The sequence below is a fragment of the Triticum dicoccoides genome, chromosome 7A (genome assembly GCF_002162155.2).
Source record: "Triticum dicoccoides isolate Atlit2015 ecotype Zavitan chromosome 7A, WEW_v2.0, whole genome shotgun sequence".
Taxonomy (NCBI): domain Eukaryota; kingdom Viridiplantae; phylum Streptophyta; class Magnoliopsida; order Poales; family Poaceae; genus Triticum; species Triticum dicoccoides.
Genome location: NC_041392.1, coordinates 626,388,223 through 626,407,538, shown reverse-complemented (window position 1 = coordinate 626,407,538; position 19,316 = coordinate 626,388,223). Strand labels below are relative to the sequence as shown.

Genomic DNA, 19,316 nt, shown 5'->3' with positions numbered 1-19,316 from the left:
TCTTCACGAAAAGGTAATGTTTTATTTATCATGAGACAAGCCTAGCGATCTTTTTCTTGAGAAACAATAAAACATATGATTCGTAGTTTCCAATCTAAGTATTTGAAACATTAACAATCATCAAAATCTGACTTAATACATGTGACAAACTCATTGTGTGAACTGGAGGGGGTACTAGTTAGCACTTTGTAGGGGAGGGGATAGTTGACCACAAATATTGGGTCAGGTGGATGTGATTTTAGGGTGGACTCAATGTTTTTAGGGATTATCTATGTTGCGGTCTTTTAGGGTAAAATGACTTTTAGAGAATCTGCCAGACTTGCCATAGGGACCTAAAGAAACCATGACTGATGACTAGAGGTGAATTGTCGAAGTTGATCCAAATTTTATTTGGAATCGATTTGAAAACCATTATGTGTAAAATGGACAAGTGTCCACAATTGAGATGCCTCCATAAACTGCGTATCATACACAAGATATCTAGAACTTTTCATATAGCTCAAAATATCAGTTTCCTGTAAACTTTTATTTAACAATTATCAGAAATTGATTATGGTTTTACTAAATAACAACCGAAAAGGGAGATTACGTTTTTAGTCAGTTTGCCCAGGATGACATCTATCTATCTATCTATCTTCTATCTATCTATCTATCTATCTTCTATATCTATTTATCTATCTATATCTATATCTATACCTATACTAATTTTGGACTCCCTAGAAATTGCCACGTTAATCAATAATTAGGAGCCGTTAATCTGATGGGACCGTGTTATTACGGTGTAGATCAATCCATGTAATTGTATCATGTGATCAGTCCATGTAATTGTATCACGTCTCATGTGTGGGTCCTAAAGTCCTAAAACTAACCTCTATGCCATCTAGGTAAAGAAAACTCTATGTGATCAGTCCATGTAATTTTATCACGTCTCATGTGTGGGTCCTAAAACTAACATCTATGCCATCTGCGTAAAAAAAACTCTATGCCATCTATAGATCAGATAATCGAAACGTCCTCTCCTTCTCTCCTTCTTCCTCACGTAGGAGCAAATTACGGTTGCTCTCCCTTTGCCCGATCTGCCGACGCGTCTTCCCTAATCCTCCTCCACCTCTTCTGCACTCGCATCCCACAAAGTTGCAGCATCAGACCTACTTTTCGAAGTCTCCCGCTATTGGATCTGCCCTCCATGGCGTCCCTAACATCAAAGTTCTATCAGCAATGTCCAGTTTATTACAAAAATAACTCCCCCGATTGGATCGGAAGCCCCGGCAGCGACCAGCCACATCCACATACACGCAATGGATGTCCCCTCGATCTCCACCTGCTAGCTACATGTTTGTGGATTTCTACCAAGGTCTTCAGCAGCGTCGTCGTCATGGCCAGCTCCAGATTGGTTTTGTTCGATCCCAACAACTCGCTGAATTCTCTCACGTGCGTGTGTTGTATGCGTTTGCAGCCGACGTTAAACATCAATCCAACTGCTTGCTGTTGTTGTACGTGTGTGTCCAGCCAGTTGAGACCAGTATGTTCTGCGAGTTCATCCCATCTATTTGCATGATTGATATGGTACCCTCCAAAAGTACAAAATCTGAATTTACTATTCTTATTATACATCAATGAAAGGCTGCATCTACAATGTATAACTGCAATTAAAGGATCACACCATGGCTGCCTCTACTATTCTTATTATACATCAATTTACTATTCTTATTAGACTGCTTTGTTGTACCACATGAGGCAGTTGCTGTTTCGATCAACCGGTTTGGGTAGACAAGATTGCATGTAATGATCTTTGCTAATCAGGTTTAGATCTATATGAAAGCAAAAGTGCGAGGCGAGAAAACCTGACATTCGAGCTTTCATCAAATTAGGTTCAACCCCGCCCAGAGTTCTTGCCAAGTCGATAGGGTTGCTCGGAACATGCGCCAACAGGTTCAGATAAGATGAACCCTTAATTACATTACAATTCCTGCTTAAGAAATTGGCGTTTTTTGATTATTTCTGTTCACTAACTACAAGGCCAGCCACAAAGTTGAAAGAGAACATTGAAGCTTCGATCTGTCTACCATCCGGCTACCTAAGCCTCCAATTGATCTGTGTTGATTCGGCTGAAGGAGGAGTACTGATGGCCTCTGCACCCTCATGCCCTATCCTCATCGTAGGAGCCCTATCCTCATCGTAGGATTTGTGTGTCTCAACGCCGTAGTAGGAATGCCATATCAGATTGAAGCACGGAGCCTAGCCAATCAAGCACACACAGACACATCAGACAGTCGATTAAATCAACCCACATCACAGTGCCTTACGGGCAGGCCATTGCCACATAGAAGAAGGCTTTGGTAAGGTTGGCTTGATGAGAATATACCATGTATGCCGCTGCATGGCACTCCATGAGAAGATTCTCCGCATTGGTTGGAGAGCAGAGCATGCTTTTTTAGCGTTATGAGAGCACAGCATGTTATGGCGTCCAACTCCAGATTAGCAGACCTAAGTGCATGCTTTTTTGGTTCTGCATCATGCACATCAGCGATGGACAGATGCAGTCCCAAGAAAAATAAAAAAACAACTCCAAGTGCAGCCTATGCTATTCCGTCATTGGAGGAAAAAAAAACTTCTTTGAAGATCGAGAGCGCTCAAGAGGGTATCAGATGTTTCAATTCTTATGATTTTATTCTCTTTCCCGAGTTTTGTTATAACTTGGTGCCGTATTATATTTCGTTCCTTCTTACATAATAGTATGTACACTATATAATGCAATTTATAGCCTGAGAAAGCAATTGTTGGCCTAGCGCTCTGGACGCCATAATGCATGGAGACGCGTTGTTCCCCGAGGCACGACTACTTCCGTCCCATTGAATAGACCAAGAAAATCAGGAGCTTCATCGAGACATGTTGAGGTATGCAATCTTCTCTTATATACAAATGATATTCATAATGTACATATTAATTTAGATTGTGCAATGCACAGATGCAGGCGTAAATATAAGCATGAACCGAAGCATGTGTTGGTTGCTCCATGGATGGTACACTACATAAATTTATAAATATATAATAGTACAATTTATAGCATACATTATCACAATCTGTCCTTTAAATTACAAATTTTGTTCCCTACCAGTAGTAGTAAATAATCCCCTATCTATTGTCTCATCTCAAAATCTGATGCCTTAATGCTTTGGCCGTGTGAGTTGCCAGATCTTAGTTTCTCTTGGGCTATAGCGCTTGCTGGGTCTTCAAGCAGGAGTAGCTTCATTGTCTACAGCACGGAAATGTGTGGTGTCAAGAAGCTTCAATTGCCAACGATGGGCTCACATCCATCTCTATAGCATAAACATCATGCACGTCATTGATGCATGCCTATATGGGTATAGTGATGAAACGTGATTAGCACACTAGGACGTCTGACACCAATAGATTGGTATTGATTGGTGCTATCATATATTTGTATTGATCTTTGACCACATGGAACTGGAATCCATGTAATATCTTTGTGGCCATGATGATACTGAAATGAGTCATGTAGGTGGATTGGTTGCACGGTATATGCATGATATAAAATCTAACATTGATAAAAAATGGAACATGAAAAGTAGAAAAAGCACATGATATGTTAGCCTTCAGAATTGTTTCTGATTTTCAGCTATTCGACCCACCGGAGGTTATTTCTTCTTCTCAGATCCATTCTTCTCACATCCAAGGTTTGAATATAGAATTCTTATTAGTATTCTTCTACAATTACTAACCTATACAATGAATTTGTAACCAAGATCATAACCTAACCTTGACGTACATGGAGAAAAAGTAACACGAAACGGCATAGAAGCAGTTTGTTTCAACCGTCCTGATGTGCGCCTCTGTCATGGTCGAGGTGCATCAAGTGATGGTTCAGAGTCCAGAAGAGAATGTCCAATTGCCAAGAATAGATTTCATCTGGGGAACGTTACATTTTGACAAATATTTGTCCCGGAATTTTTTGGACCAGATGGATACAAGATACCAATGAAATAGAACAGTTGAAGTTATGCGTTCTTTTGTTTCGTATTAATGTGCGATAATTTTGTTATTGAAAACATGAAAAAGTTTTCTCATCATTAGTAAACTATTAGAAGTTTTAATATTGGACAAATATATAGTCTAACTTCACCATGATTTTTGTAGGATACCGTCGCACATGGTTTTGAGAAAAAATAACATGGGGGAAACCTGTACAAGGTATTTATGAACACGACTTGCCAAGAAATATATATTCTCAAACCGTTGCATGGCTGTCGCAAGAATACAGGACAACATGGTATGGTGTTGTAAAAAGCACAAAGTAGACGACTTTATGCCACAGATCCTAGAATGATGACAACCATGATTGTGAATATTTAGATTTTGTTGGCAATTACTTTCATTCTTGGAAATAGTGAAAGAATACTAAATATTTTGCTCACGACTAAAGTTTCAGATAATCATCAATGGTTATTCAAATGGTGAAAATCTGTACATGGTAATTTTCAACATGATTTACAACTTTGGTAATATATTAACAAAGCTTCAGCTATAATAAGACATCGTTGTATTAGCTATTTATGTAGGACAGGTCAACGGAACACATGCAAATCATGGAATTTACAAAATTTTAGAAATTGGGTTGTCAATCGGGTGTCCCAATACACAACTGGTGGGTATAACATATAGTTGCTAACGACTTTTACTGTTGCCATATGCAGCCAAAATATAAGGCCCGAGAAGATTAGACTCAACAAACTGATGAAGATGTTATCACACAGTTTATTACATGAACACTACAAACTAGAGACAAGTGATCTATACCGACAACTTCGATAGTGTTGGAGCAGCAAAAATGATTTGGCAAGTCAAAACATTCTAGAAAGAAAAATTGCTTAGTGTTGGAGACTGAAGAAATAGAGATAAGATATTTTTTCCGATAATGTAGTGTATTATTTAACAAGAACTAGTAAGCATGCACGTGCAACGCACGTCTCCGCCAATACACATAAAATTCATATGAGTATAAAGTTTAAATTTGAATTCTATAAATTTTGGAAAATAGAACAAGGCATAAAAAAGAAAAGAAAATTGATGTACAACAATATGCATTTTTAACATCAACTCGTAAATGATGTAAATGATTCATGAACATAATATCAGATGAACATAAATATAGTGAGTAATCATGCATGCAGGGCATGTCTCAAATGATTTATACAATAAATCAAACATAAGGGACCTTACAAATTTTATGGTAAAAGAACCAATAGCAGAAACTGATGTGTTGCAATGCAACCTAAGGAAAATTAGATACATCTTTTGTCTAATGCGCGTAAGAAATTTTCTCACAAACCGGGATGTCTTCTTAAGATTGGCGCCCTTAAACTTTGGTAAGTATATCAAATACTGGCATAAATGGAGGAAGCTGCTAGTATTTCACATCATAGTGGCTACTATTAAACACATGCTATTGGATCATGCACGCACACTGGCAGAGCGCCTTGTTTTCATGTTCAACTTTGACTGTACCGTTGATGGTCTGGTTCAGCACAAGCAGTGGCACAACTTTAGAAGTCAAATTTCAATAATCTTTATTCAAGAGGTTAATTGAATTAAAAATATCATGAGTAACAAACATTCATCCTGGTGCTATTGTTATAAATAAATGTGCATTTATAGAAAATACCTGAATGAGAGGTATCTTTTTTCACTAATTTCTTGTTAGGACAGAAAAGTAGAAGTACCTTTGCTGAATCCCTCAAGTAGTAGAAGGGGTCACTGCTTGATTGTGAACATGAACTCCTGACCGGTTTTCAATGAGGCAAATCTTGAATCCTAATTTCTGGGCCTGAAGATGTTAAATCTAGCTTATATCAGAGCAAATAAGTTGGAATATGATGAAAGAAGGGTGGCATAAAAAGGTTTAATTACAATATTTATTGATAGAGCAAAATCATGTGCTTGCATGGGCATGCCAGACATATAATTGACTCCTCCATAAGAGTCTACAAGCATGGTCTCAACTCTTTCACCAACTCAATAACTTTCTGGTGTGATGCATGGTCTCCATGTGACATATTAGCCGAGCCACATTGATGCCATCCTCAGCAACATCCTAGATAATCTCCCTCGTGTTAGTTGAGGGACCAACTGTGCACATAATCCTCATTTTGTGCCTAACATTTGGTTTAGACCACCACATACACATTGGCTGTTGTACTATTATTTGATGAATAGCCATAAGATGCTGGTGGTTCTCGTTTTCCCGTCAAGAAGTGTTCTTACAATTAATTTCAATGCATCAATTCATAAGGTTCCGTACCCACATAACAATGCACTATATTCAACTTAGTTAGCGTACAACAATTAGTAGAGATACATGACGTGATCATGTTGCACTTTACAGTACTAAGAAGACAACATGAATTAATACCAAATGCATTTGATTAAACTACAGTTCACTCGAAAAACAGTTGCTATGTGCTCTCACCATAGAGCACAGATCATAACTTATAATTCAGAGATACGTGTGTGCTCTTAGTGGGCATCTCGCTGCTATCTTCTCAAAAGAGAAATTACCTTGAGATTCTGGAAGCCGTCGCCGGTCCAGATGGAGATCTTGCTCGGCGTGTAGCTCTCATCCAGCTTGAAATCCATGTAGAGAGTAACAAGCTCGCCCCAACAACAAATTCAGAACAGAAAAAGGATCCCACACATAGAAGATTAGATATGTGTTTTGAATGGATGCCCTCATACAGGTGGCAGGAGGAAATCAAGATCGACTTTAAGTCTAAAAGCATGCCCAGATACAAACGAACTAATCAATGTGCGTTATATAATAATAGGTAAAAGCGCGCTGTGACTCGCTCTCTCGCCTCGCTTGCTCTCCGTCACTACTTGACGCAACAAACACACCATATACGATTAGATTCGATCGAGTCTGCTTGGAAATCGATCTAGTCACATGGTATTCAAGTATTAGCATACTATTTTGATACGTCTTGCATGTAGAAACTGCTCTGTTTTTATTGAAGACTTGATGCACAATAGTTTGCACATGATTAGGCTCCTAATTAACTACTCTGGTAACTCTTTGGTTTATTGAAGACTCGATGAAAGGAATCACGCACCATCCAAACAAAATTGAGCGGAAGGCAATGGAAGATCGTTGACTTGTCGTGGTTACCTGAAACTCGATGGTGACCAGGTGTGGCTGCACACCGTCTGACCTGAGAAATATAAAATCCGCCAATGATGAGGGTGCCCCTGCAGTTTGGAATATCAGCGATGATCAAAGAAGAAAAGTTATACCATGGTGTTGGGGTGGAATGAGATAATGACAGGGTCAGCTGATCCAACATTTATCTGTTTCGAGAAGAAAAGGATAAACCATTTTCAATATACCACTGAAGTTTATGTGCATTACATTCAGTCACTCAATATGATTATATGACTCTGAGCAAAATGTCCAGTCGTGCATGCCCCAAATACCAAAACAGTCTTCATGTTGCATCTTAGGAATGAGTTTAAATAACAAGACCACAAGTAAAATCTCACTCAGGCGTCAGGAATCAGAATTGTATTGTCCGTGGAGAATTATCATACAATACAACTGCATTAATAAAACATTTGATTGGTGGAGGTACAGGCTTCCGGTATCAAAGTACCGAAAAATGTGTCAGTTTCATGCTTTATGAAACATCACTTATCAGCTAGTGAAATGCCCTCGAGATGAAGAGCAAAATAGGAGAAATAATAGTTTTCACTAAGATATGGAAAACAAATCATGGGACTCAAGATGAAGATTAACTTCAGTACCATAAATGCAAAGATTTGCAATGCCGTAAAAACTAATGCAGCTTACCGCCATATCCCAGAAGGATTTGCCGTAGATAGTACAAGTGTAGTGACTGAAAGTGTATGCCTGGGACTTACATTTGTCAGAACCATTTTTTACAGCCAGTAGCCAGATATATATTATCAGAAAAAACAAATTATTATTTTACTTGCTAATACCTGCAAGCAAGTTGAATGCATGGAGTGACCAGAAAGAACAGCTCTAACTTCCTTGCTTGATGTGAATAGGAAGTCACAACAGATTGGACAGTTTGTCTCTAGCCCCTTCTTCAAACATCTGTGAATCAGAAAGAAAAAGGAAATCTGAATCAGCCAAGAACAGCAAGGAACCACGACTGCAAAAAAGATTCCTATGCAGAGACGGTATTCCTAGAACTTGACATGGCCAGCATATTATTCACCGTGGCTCCATGGGCGTGGCACATGGGCAGAGGTATGCGCTTAAATCGGCCGGAGTGGAAGAGGCGTCTGGCCACCGGAGGCGCAGGAGGAGACATGGAGGGAGCGCATGGCAGAGAGTCAGACTGCGCCGGTAGCCGCTACGCCTCCATCGGGTTGCCGGCCGTGATCCGCACTGCCCGAGGTGGAGCGGCCGTGGCCGCTGCGGATCCGCCGCCATGAACGGATCTGTCGCCCGAGAGAAAGAAGGATGGGAGAACCTGAGGTGGAGCAGCCGCGGATCTGTCGGCATGATTGTTGCGCCCAGCGAAAGAAGGATCGAGGAGGAATTTTTTTTTTTGTTTGACGGGTGGGGAGGTCCCGATGCGGATGGAATTGATCCACATGTTTCGGGCGGGGACGCGGAGCGCTAGGGCGGTTCGCAGACCACACGTCTGCCAGGCAGAACATTTGATCCCAGACGTTGATCTGATTGATACATCATTGATGCAATATGGACAATAGGATATGTTTAAGTTGACTTAATCTGAAGGTTCTGATTATCCTGTATACAGTTTGTTGTGTGGTGTTAGGAAAGATTATGTTTGCTCTTTTAATAGTAGTATAGATATAGATGACATTTTTATATTCAATTTTTAAATGCTAATTTTTGTAGAATTTGTAACATTACCAGCAAATTATATTTTATACCATTGTTAGCATAATTTATCAAAGAAAGGCACCTGATGAATCTAAATTGATTGGGGACATAAAATTCTAATTAGAAATTGCCTTTGTAGGCTAGCCCCGTGTGAATGCACGGGTTGACGACTAGTACTAATAATTTCACCGAAAATTTATGTCAGTGTCAGTGTAGTAGTTCGAGTTGAAAAATGATTAGCCCTATTAGAATACAAGTCGAATGTACATGGATCATCAAATAAATATCTCTACCTATTATGCAAAGGATTTTCTTCCTCCGTTCCATCATCTCTCGGCCATCACGAGTCACGCCACTCCCGCACGGATGCACACCCACCTCCCTTCTTCCGTTCATTCCGATCGACATCAACATTGACTGTCCTCTTCTTGACCCACACCCATTGAGGGGTCTCATTGAGCGGGGCCCATACACAGCTCTGGTTCGCATTATTTGGTTGCCGATTTTCTAGTGGGTGTTCTAGTGGATAGCGGTCAGAGTCGAGAAGGACGCGGCCTCCTGGAGTCCTGGTCGTCAGACCTAGTTAGGCCGGTGCTAGAAGGCAAGGGGGAGCTTTCATGATCTTGGATCCGTGGAGTTAGGGCCGGTGTCCGCAGAGTCGACAGAGTCAAGAGCTGGTGTCCGAGATCAATACTTGGTGATATCTTTACCTAATAATAAAATGGTGAGATCTTTGAGTTTCCTGAGTATCAAGGAGCAATTTCGGGAAACAATAAGGAAGGAAATAATAAGTTGTACTGATAAGAAAGGATAAGGGAGGGAAATAAGGATGGAGAGAGGGGACTTCAAGTCAAGTCTATGACAGAGAAGAAAAAAGAAAGAGTGGATAGGTAAATAAGGAAGCAAATGGAATTGAATCCAAAGAATGAAGGAAAGAAGGATTTCGGTCTTGAAGAAGGAAATAGATTTGATCTTGCTGCTGAAACAAAAGGAAAGAAGATGGATTTCGCTCTTGAAGAAGGAATGGTGCAGCCGGAAGCATGCACAGCGGGGCGAGATGCGGGCTGCATGCATCTACTCGGTCGGACGTCGTCGCTTATGACCTTCTCCGCTGTCATGGAAGCCATAATGAGGTATTCTTTTAGTTATTACAAAAACACCTTTGATTTTATTTTATTTTTCCTTTGAAAAAACGATTCGTCTAGGACATGGTGCGGAGCGAGCGATCCGTCTACAACTCAGAGTAGACTAAATATCGATGGAAGCTTTCACGTTCGACTTCGATCTAGATACGCCGCCCACTTTCAAGCTGATGAAATTTAGCTTTCTTTGAAACATGTAAACTTTGTATTAATGCTTTTATTTACAAAAATGTTTGCATTACTCTTGTCATGCCTATTAGTATTTCTTAGAGTGTTCACTAATATAAAAACAAGACATATTCGAGCAATCTCCACTATCAAGAAGCCTAAACAGTAATTAATGGTGTATCAAGCACGTACTAGGTTTGACCGATGATGTCAAGTTGCATGGCATAAAATCTATTTAGGCCATTGCATCATTAGTGACAATGAATAATGTTATTTCTTCCTATTATACTTTTATAAATTTTATTATGCACTAATAATCTGAATTTGTGTTATTCACCCAGATCAATTGACTCGGGATCATGTTTCATGTTTTGAACTACCGTCCTGAATATAACCTACTATCAATTGGTCCATTGTTATTGTCATGAGTAACATGTGTCCTGCGACCCAGTTTCTCGACCTTGCCACCCCTAATTCATAGTAAAGCACATGTTGGTCCCTTGGAGTCTCCCCTTGCAACGCACGGGCATATATACTAGTTGAACTAATATTTGATTGGGGAATTAGGAGGCCCGGCTAATGAAAATACATGTCTTAGAGACAATATTTTTTGAAACAAATTTGATTGGATAACTTGGTCGCGCCGGTGTGAGAAGACGAGGCCGAGCTTTCTCGATCTCATCTTAGTGGAGTTAGGGCATTCGTCCTGGCTTCGCCCGTCGTGTCGGCAGAGCCAGGAGCTAGAGTAACATGCTCTAAGTCGATGATGCGTGTCTCTGCAGTTATTATGCAGTTATTATACAACGCTAATATTGTTGGAGCGTATGCCTTATTATGATCGCTTTGCCTATGTAGAAATGATTTGATTTTCAATAACAAAAATGCTTCACCTTTGCAGGTTATTTTCCGTTGTACGCACTCGCTTCATACGTGGTCTACACTACAACGAGTGGAGTACCAATCACTGTTTAAGGCGGTGTGTACGCGGTTGGAGCAGGTGGCTACGAAGGTTTTTACCCAACATGGGTGGCATCATATTCTCCGGATCGGTCCACCACCCCTTTCGACATAGGCATAGTGTCGGTCTACATGACTCTACTGTCGTCCATTTGTCATTTTTTTCTTTCTTTTTATCAGACTTTAGGTGATTGGCTATGTGCATCTTAATTATGCAGAGGCTGAGTGTCGGTGCGGAGCGACACCTATGGGATCACAAGAATCCCTACTACGGTTAGCGGGGCGCGGGGTCATGGGAAGAGCGGATCTAACAGGTAGCCCACAGTTTGTTTATCCAGGTTCGGGCCGCAAGGATGCGTAAAACCCTACTCCTGCTTTGGTGGATTGTATATTGGTGTTTTTGAGCTGGCTATAGGGCATGAGGAGCACCAAAAAGCCGAATCCTTCTCCTGGTCGCCTCGGGCCTCCTTTTATAAAAAAAAGGGGTCACCATAGTGGCACACAAGAGGTGGAAAGGATACAGTGATGCGAGGTTATCCCTCGCATTACATGACAAGGCGCATTTAATGCGTCTTGCTTAGGTGTCCTTGCTTTATCGGGGACGGGGAGAGATCTGTCTCGTCCGCCGCCGCTCCTTCTCGTCTCGACACGCGCCCTGGCCAGCGATGCCTAAGATGCCATGTAGGTAGGCAGGCAGCTGAGGTGGCGCAGTGGTGGGTCTTCACGAAGATCTGCATGCCGCCACGCAAGTGCCTGCCCAGCTGGTTGGGTCGGCAGCTGCATGCATGCGGTGGTGGAGGTTTGGTCGGCATGGGCCTGATGGTAGCCCTGCGGGTGTCCTCGGTAAGGGCCTTGCCGGGGCCCTGGCAAGGGTCTTGCCGAGGCGCCTGCTGTCATCCCCGGCAAGGCGCTTGCCGGGGGCCTTGTGGTCTTCCTCGGCTGGGATCCCGCCAAGGGTTGTCATCTCCTTAGTGCATGTCTGATCTTGAATGTCTTCACGAAGATCTGCATGCAGCCACGGGGATGTCTCTCGAATCCTTGCCCTTTGGGGGCAGTGGACTCAAGGGTGACTTGCTCCGTAGGCACGGGACGAGTCGCCGCGGCAAGGGTCTTGCTGGGGTTGCTAGAACTGTCTCCCGGCAAGGATCTTGCCGGGGGAGTTTGCTTCGTCCCCTTTGCTCTTCGTGGTCTTGGCCTTGGCGTCGTTCTAGTTCTCTTGAGCTTCGGTCTTACCCTGGCTCACCTCCCTTGCCTTGCTTGGTGTGGTGGTGCCCGTGGCTCAGACTGCCCGTGCACAGTTATAGGGGTACAAAAAGTGTACCCCTCTTTTTGTGCACCGACAGGAGCTCCCGGGCCTGGTCCACACATAAGCGCAGCGCGTTGTTTGGGCTAGACCCAAAAACGGTGTGCGGGCAGGCGGGGCGGTTTTTACCGCGGTAAGATTCTTCGTGCGCTGCGCTTCCCACGACTCCCGCGCGTGGCGCGGCGTGGGGAGGTGCGTGTGATGTGGGCTGCATGCGTGGGGTTGGTTCCCACGGGCATGCGTCACACCACAGTTAATGTGAAAGGAGGCGGTCCGTGTTTTCCCCCATAAGAAAGGAATAACCGCGGGCGCGCTGCTCACTTTCTCCTCTTTCCTCGTGCCTTTTCCAATCTCAGAGCCGCCGTTTCCTCTCTTCCTTCCTTCCTAAGCTTTCACCGTCGCCCGCCGTCGTTGCTTCGCCATCCCCCTTCCTCAGCCCTCCAAACTTCTTGGTCGCCATGGCGCCCAAATCCGTCAAGGGCAAGGGGGTGGCTAAGGGTGCTGGGACTATGGAGCCGCCGGAGAGCGTGCTGTCGGGGGACCGGACGAAGTCCGCCTTTTTCTTTCCCTTGACGGTTGATGTTCAAGAGCTCCGGGCCTCCTTCAGACCCCTATGGGGAGCGAAGACGGGGGAGAAAATTTGGGCCACCCGGCGACGCACGTCATTCCTGCTGCTTGTGTCGATCCTGCTCCAAATCGGTATCCCTTTTTCGTCGATTATCTTTCTTGTGGGTTATGCCCCCCTTTCTCTGATTTCTTCTGCGACATTATGCACACCTTCGGCTTTCGCCTCTTGGATTTTACTCCGAATGCGGTGGCATGCATGGCTTTCTTCGCGCATCTTTGCGAAGGCTTTGCCGGGATGCAGCCCAACACGGCGCTCTTCCGCCATTACTTTTTCCCTCGGATCCAGCCGGGAGGTGCCGTCTCTGGTTGCGTCACCTGGATCCCAAGATCCAAGGGGGCGTACCCAGACGGTGCCTTGAAGGAGAGGTGGGAGGAATGGCGTGGCCGGTGGTGCTGGATTGAGGATGAAAACCCGCCGGAATTCTGCAAGGTCCGCCGAGTGCCGCCGGTCCGTGGCAGCGATTGGAGCGATGTCGACGCCGCCGATGGGAGGCTCACTGTCGCCACCACCAGGATTCTCCGGCTCACCCGAGCCGGACTTGAAGGAAATATGCCCTAGAGGCAATAATAAAGTTATTATTTATTTCCTTATATCATGATAAATGTTTATTATTCATGCTAGAATTGTATTAACCGGAAACATAATACATGTGTGAATACATAGACAAACTTGGTGTCACTAGTATGCCTCTACTTGACTAGCTCGTTAATCAAAGATGGTTATGTTTCCTAACCATGAACAAAGTGTTGTTATTTGATTAACGAGGTCACATCATTAGTTGAATGATCTGATTGACATGACCCATTTCATTAGCTTAGCACCCGATCGTTTAGTATGTTGCTATTGCTTTTTCTTCATGACTTATACATGTTCCTATGACTATGAGATTATGCAACTCCCGTTTGCCGGAGGAACACTTTGGGTGCTACCAAACGTCACAACGTAACTGGGTGATTATAAAGGAGCATTACAGGTGTCTCCAAAGGTAGATGTTGGGTTGGCGTATTTCGAGATTAGGATTTGTCACTCCGATTGTCGGAGAGGTATCTCTGGGCCCTCTCGGTAATGCACATCACTTAAGCCTTGCAAGCATTGCAACTAAATGAGTTAGTTGCGGGATGATGTATTACAGAACGAGTAAAGAGACTTGCCAGTAACGAGATTGAACTAGGTATTGGATACCGACGATCGAATCTCGGGCAAGTAACATACCGATGACAAAGGGAACAACGTATGTTGTTATGCGGTCTGACCGATAAAGATCTTCGTAGAATATGTAGGAGCCAATATGGGCATCCAGGTCCCGCTATTGGTTATTGACCGGAGACATGTCTCGGTCATGTCTACATTGTTCTCGAACCCATAGGGTCCGCACGCTTAAGGTTACGATGACAGTTATATTATGAGTTTATGCATTTTGATGTACCGAAGGTTGTTCGGAGTCCCAGATGTGATCACGGACATGACGAGGAGTCTCGAAATGGTCGAGACGTAAAGATTGATATATTGGAAGCCTATGTTTGGATATTGGAAGTGTTCCGGGTGAAATCGGGATTTTACCGGATTACCGGGAGGTTACCGGAACCCCCCGGGAGCCATATGGGCCTTATTGGGCTTTAGTGGAAAGGTGAAAGGGGCTGCCCATGGTGGGCTGCGCGCCTCCCCCCTCCCCTAGTCCCACTAGGACTAGGAGAGGTGGCCGGCCACCTCTATCTCTCTTTCCCCCTTGGGAATCCTATTTGGAATAGGATTGGGGGGGGGAGTCCTACTCCCGGTAGGAGTAGGACTCCTCCTGCGCCTCCATAGGGCTGGCCGCACCCCTCCCCCTTGGATCCTTTATATACGGAGGCAGGGGGCACCTCTAGACACATAAGTTGATCCACGTGATCTATTCCTTAGCCGTGTGCGGTGCCCCCAGCCACCATATTCCTCGATAATACTGTAGCGGAGTTTAGGCGAAGCCCTGCTGCTGTAGTGCATCAAGATCGTCACCACGCCGTCGTGCTGACGGAACTCTTCCCCGACACTTTGCTGGATCGAAGTCCGGGGATCGTCATCGAGCTGAACGTGTGCTCGAACTCGGAGGTGCCGTAGTTTCGGTACTTGATCGGTTGGATCGTGAAGACGTACGACTACTTCCTCTACGTTGCGTCAATGCTTCCGCAGTCGGTCTGCGTGGGTACGTAGACAACACTCTCCCCTCTCGTTGCTATGCATCACATGATCTTGCGTGTGCGTAGGAAATTTTTTGAAATTACTACGAAACCCAACAGGACTCACCCTTGAGATGATCGGGGCGGACTTCATTCGCCGCCGGATCGCCCTGTTGCACAACGAGGGGAGGCCAGCTTGGCTCTTTACGAACCCGGCTGACATTATGCGACTCCGCCCCGACCTCGATCACAACTTCACAGTGTTGGCGCATGCCCACTTCTACCAGCGGCTTTTCCAGCTTGATGTGGGTCGCGATGGCGAGGTCGAACGGGCCAGCAAGGCCGCAAGGGCTGCCGCAAAGGTTGGCAAGGCCATCAAGGGGTCGTTTTTCAAGTTGCCAACGGGGGTGGTCCCGTTGTGCAACAATTCACGTCGGTCCGAGATCATCGCCATGATGCCGGACTGTAACGCGCACGGCCCTGTCCCGAGCTGGAAGGAGCCGAAGGATGCTGATGTGCAGCAATTCTTTGACACCCTGATCGAGGTGTATGTCAATGCTGACGCCGAGCGGTGGCTTATCATGGACACCACCCAGGCAGAGCTGGACTACATCGCCACTAGGGCGAGGGAGGCACAACTTGCCATGGAGGCCGACAGCGCCGGGGGTGAGGAGGACAAGGCCGCAACGGCTGCGGAGGAAGAGGAGCTCGCCCAGTGGGTGGCGGCCTCCGGGGAGGTCAGCAGCGCCGACACTGGAGCTCCGCTCGTCGAAGACGCGGCCGACGAGTCGTCGTCGGAGGAGGACGTGGCGGAGGGCTCGACGCCAACCAGGGGAAGAGGACGTGTCCTGCGGCGGGCTGACTCCAGGAGCCGGTTCGGCTCGGCAGGGCTACGCGGCCTCAATTGACCCTGGAGGGGTCTGGGCGCCACACGAGGGCCACAGCAGCTAGGAGGCTGACGAAGGCCACTGAGAAGAAGAAGACAACAGCCCCTTCCTCATCTGGGCACGCACAAACCCCGCTGTCTTCGCCTCCTCCGGCAGATGTTGACTCGGATGTTGACGCGGAGGTCACTTTTGATCTCGGGCCTCTCAGCCTGAAGAGGAAAAGGAAAGTGGCGGAGGAAGAGGAGATAGATGACGAGTAAGTACTCCGTCCCTTACTGCCATTTCCATTCCCCTGAATCAAGTCACTTATCTTGATCCGTTTTTGCTTTTGCAGGGATGCAGAGACGTTGGCCCAGAGGGTGAAGAGGGCGAAGGCCTCGGCGAGCAGTCAGCCCCCAGCTGGGGCTTCAAAGACGCCACTGGTGGTGTTGAGCAGCCCGGACAGCAGCCCCCAACGTAAGTTCGTCACCCTCCTCTTACTCGACATGTGGTAGGCGTTCGATGCTATGGTGTTGACCTTGCCGGGGTTGCAGGAGGGGAGCGGCAGCAGGAGGAGCCGCAGAGGGGTACCCTCAACACACCACCCCCATCGACTACTCCGCCGCGAGGGGCGTCCCCGTCAAGGGCACCAAGCACGAAGCCCACACCCATGGAGGAAGAGGGGAACTTGGGCGCTGGTGACTCTGCCATGGCGCCGGATGCTGGCGGGGAGGGGACTTATGCTTCACAGCCTGGCACTGGTGAGTCGCCTGTCCTCCGTCTCTGTTTTTCCCTTATTCTTTTTCTTGGCTTCAATGCTCCCATTACTACCCAGGCCCTCCATCAATAGGTATGGAGGACGTGGATACTGTTGCTGGGAACATTGCTGAGGAGGCCGCCGCTGATGAGGCCGCCAAGGATGCTGCCGAGGACACCGCTGCGGGGGCCGCCAAGGCGACCGGTGAGGCTTCTGCCGAGGGCGCCAACGGTGGGCCTACCGGGGAAGCCGGCAAGGCCACTGCCGAGGAAGAGGTGGCTGATGATCAACCTCCCTCCTCCTCAACCTTGGGCCCAGGCAAGTACCTGAAGGTGGGCGACGATCTTTTCGTCCATCTCCCAGGGGCGTCAAGTTCCCGAGCACCCGCCGAAGGGGAAGTCTTTAACGGCGAGGTGCTTGCCGCCACCGGGCTTGAGGTTGTCGATGAGCCGAGCGTTGGCGGTGATGGTTCTCCAGAAAAGCAGCTTTTCCGCGCTATGGGGGCCAACTTTCGAAAACTCCAGGCGCTCTACCGTGTCCGTCTGGACAAGGTTAAGTCCAGGACGGCAATGGTGGACCAGGCGGAGGTGGATTTCAAGGCGCGTGTTGCTGAGACGCAGACCTGGTTCCACCAGACTCGCGAGGAGCAGAGGGCCCTTCAGGAGGAATTGGCCAAAGCGCAATGTTGAGCTCACCATGAAGATGGCTGACATCAAGAAGGCCTAGGAAGAGGCGGCGAACTTGGCTTCCGCGGCCGAGGCCGTCCGGAATCAGCATCAAGCCGCACTGGATTCCCAAGAAGAGAACCTCACCGTGCGTGAGGCGAAGCTTGCCGCAGCGCTCCGCGGCAAGGATGAGGAGCTCGAGGCCCTTGTCGCGCGGCGGACTCGCGAGCTGGAGCAGAGGCACAAGGAGGCACTCGATGCCCAGGCTCTGGCCCATGCCGGCAAAGTGAGGGAGTTGGAGGTGGCGCAGGACGAGCTGAAGGAGCAGGCCCTCAAGCTGTCCAACGAAAAGAGTACGCTCAACGGCGCCTTGGTGGAGGCGCAAGGAGCGGTCATCAGCAGGGCTGGGGAGCTCTCCGAAGCACAAAACTCCATCAGAGATCTCAAGCTGAAGCTGGAGGATCTCGAGAAGATGTTGTCGGAGAGCAGGGCTCGGGAGGAGACCTTGACCAGGAGTCTGGAGGAGGAGAAGCAGCTGCGTGCGAACGAGGCCACCTCCCATCAGGATTATGTGGCGGGCGAGAACAGATGGATCAGCCGTCTGGAGGAGGTCGCCGATAGGGTCACCTCGCAGTTGGCCACCATGGGGATGCCAAACGTGAGGTACGCCCCTGAGCGCAGCGGGACCGTCAACACCAAGCTAACCCTGTTCTTCGAGGGCGTCCTCGGAGCCTTGGCTTATCTTCACTCCAACCGAGCGGCCACGTTGGCCGGGGAAGCCCGACGACTTTGCCGGGGGGTCATGACCAAGGTCCTCACCAAGATGGCGTACTGGAATCCCAACCTCGACTTCGGTGCCGCGATGGATAGCTTGCCGGATGGTATTGACCTCACGGTGCTCAAGGAGTGCATCAAGCCCGTCATCAACAGCATCGACAAAATCAAGAGGGTGGAAGGCCAGCGCCGGGATTAGGCATCCCGTTCTTCACCGCCGCTGCAGGTTCACGACCAAGACAAATTTCATCTTTAGTTAGAACCGCAGCAATGATGTGATGTAATATAACTTTGCAGTACTTTTTAATTTCATGCACGTTATTTCCCCGTTCAATTCCTCTTTGTATGCACGCCCTACGCCGATTGGGTAGGCTCGCCGGCGCGGAAGCCCCTAGCGGCGTTTTGGGGACGGATCCCCATGGGCCTGCTGGGTACGCGTGCTGCCGGATGAGCCACCTTTCCGTTCTGAACGCGGCCGCTCGAACTGTCGAGCTTGAGTCGAGTCAGAATCGAGAGCGTTGTTGATCGTGGAAGGCTACTCTGCCATTCTCGACGCAGCCGATTGAGCTGTTGAGCGGACTCAAAACAGGGCAAGGGTGTTGCCGATCGTGGGAGAGCCCCCTGGCGTGCAGGTTTCTCATACAAAGGCGTGACATCTCCGGGGGGGATAACCTCATATAAGAAGGATAGAACAAATAAGGGTTCAGTGCAACTTAGCTTCTGTTCGTAGTCGCTCGAGCGCTGATCTTCCGGCCTCCTTTCTTCTCCAAGGGCCACGGAGACGAAGGAGCGCTGGGCTGATTGCTAGAGCCGATTCTCACAACTGCGCCTCCCCTACCTGGCGCGCCAAAGATGTCGGTGCGGAGCGACACCTATGGGATCACAAGAATCCCTACTACGGTTAGCGGGGCGCGGGGTCGTGGGAAGAGCGGATCTAACAAGTAGCCCACAGTTTGTTTATCCAGGTTCGGGCCGCAAGGATGCGTAAAACCCTACTCCTACTTTGGTGG

At 47.0% G+C, this 19,316-nt stretch overlaps 1 protein-coding gene across 7 annotated transcripts; it reads right to left on the bottom strand.

The window, feature by feature from the left end:
- Nucleotides 1–3,019: 3,019 nt before the first annotated feature.
- Nucleotides 3,020–8,642, bottom strand: LOC119334638. Of its 7 annotated transcripts, XM_037607182.1 has the most exons (8): nucleotides 8,256–8,642; nucleotides 8,014–8,131; nucleotides 7,862–7,921; nucleotides 7,309–7,362; nucleotides 7,184–7,226; nucleotides 6,577–6,669; nucleotides 5,742–5,845; nucleotides 5,123–5,536 (listed from the first exon to the last, which is right to left on the bottom strand). In XM_037607182.1, exons 1-6 carry the CDS (start codon nucleotides 8,543–8,545, stop codon nucleotides 6,635–6,637), a joined length of 600 nt encoding a protein of 199 aa, XP_037463079.1. In that variant the 5' UTR covers nucleotides 8,546–8,642; the 3' UTR covers nucleotides 5,123–5,536; nucleotides 5,742–5,845; nucleotides 6,577–6,634. The 7 variants fall into 7 exon arrangements, 6 of the variants coding, with proteins under 6 accessions (XP_037463078.1, XP_037463076.1, XP_037463079.1 ...); XM_037607181.1 differs by lacking the exons at nucleotides 5,123–5,536; nucleotides 7,309–7,362 and adding an exon at nucleotides 3,020–3,256 and having other exon boundaries at nucleotides 7,184–7,263; nucleotides 8,256–8,635; XM_037607179.1 differs by lacking the exon at nucleotides 5,123–5,536 and adding an exon at nucleotides 3,020–3,256 and having other exon boundaries at nucleotides 6,577–7,226; nucleotides 8,256–8,630.
- Nucleotides 8,643–19,316: the final 10,674 nt, after the last annotated feature.

Excerpts from the sequence above, each read along its gene's own strand:
- LOC119334638 (XM_037607179.1), bottom strand. The coding sequence starts at position 8,545 with ATGCCGACAGATCCGCGGCTGCTCCACCTCAGGTTCTCCCATCCTTCT. Across the intron at positions 7,363-7,861 it reads AATCCTTCTGGGATATGGCG|ATAAATGTTGGATCAGCTGA; the intron begins GTAAGCTGCATT and ends TTCTCGAAACAG. Across the intron at positions 7,227-7,308 it reads CATTCCACCCCAACACCATG|GTCAGACGGTGTGCAGCCAC; the intron begins GTATAACTTTTC and ends TATATTTCTCAG.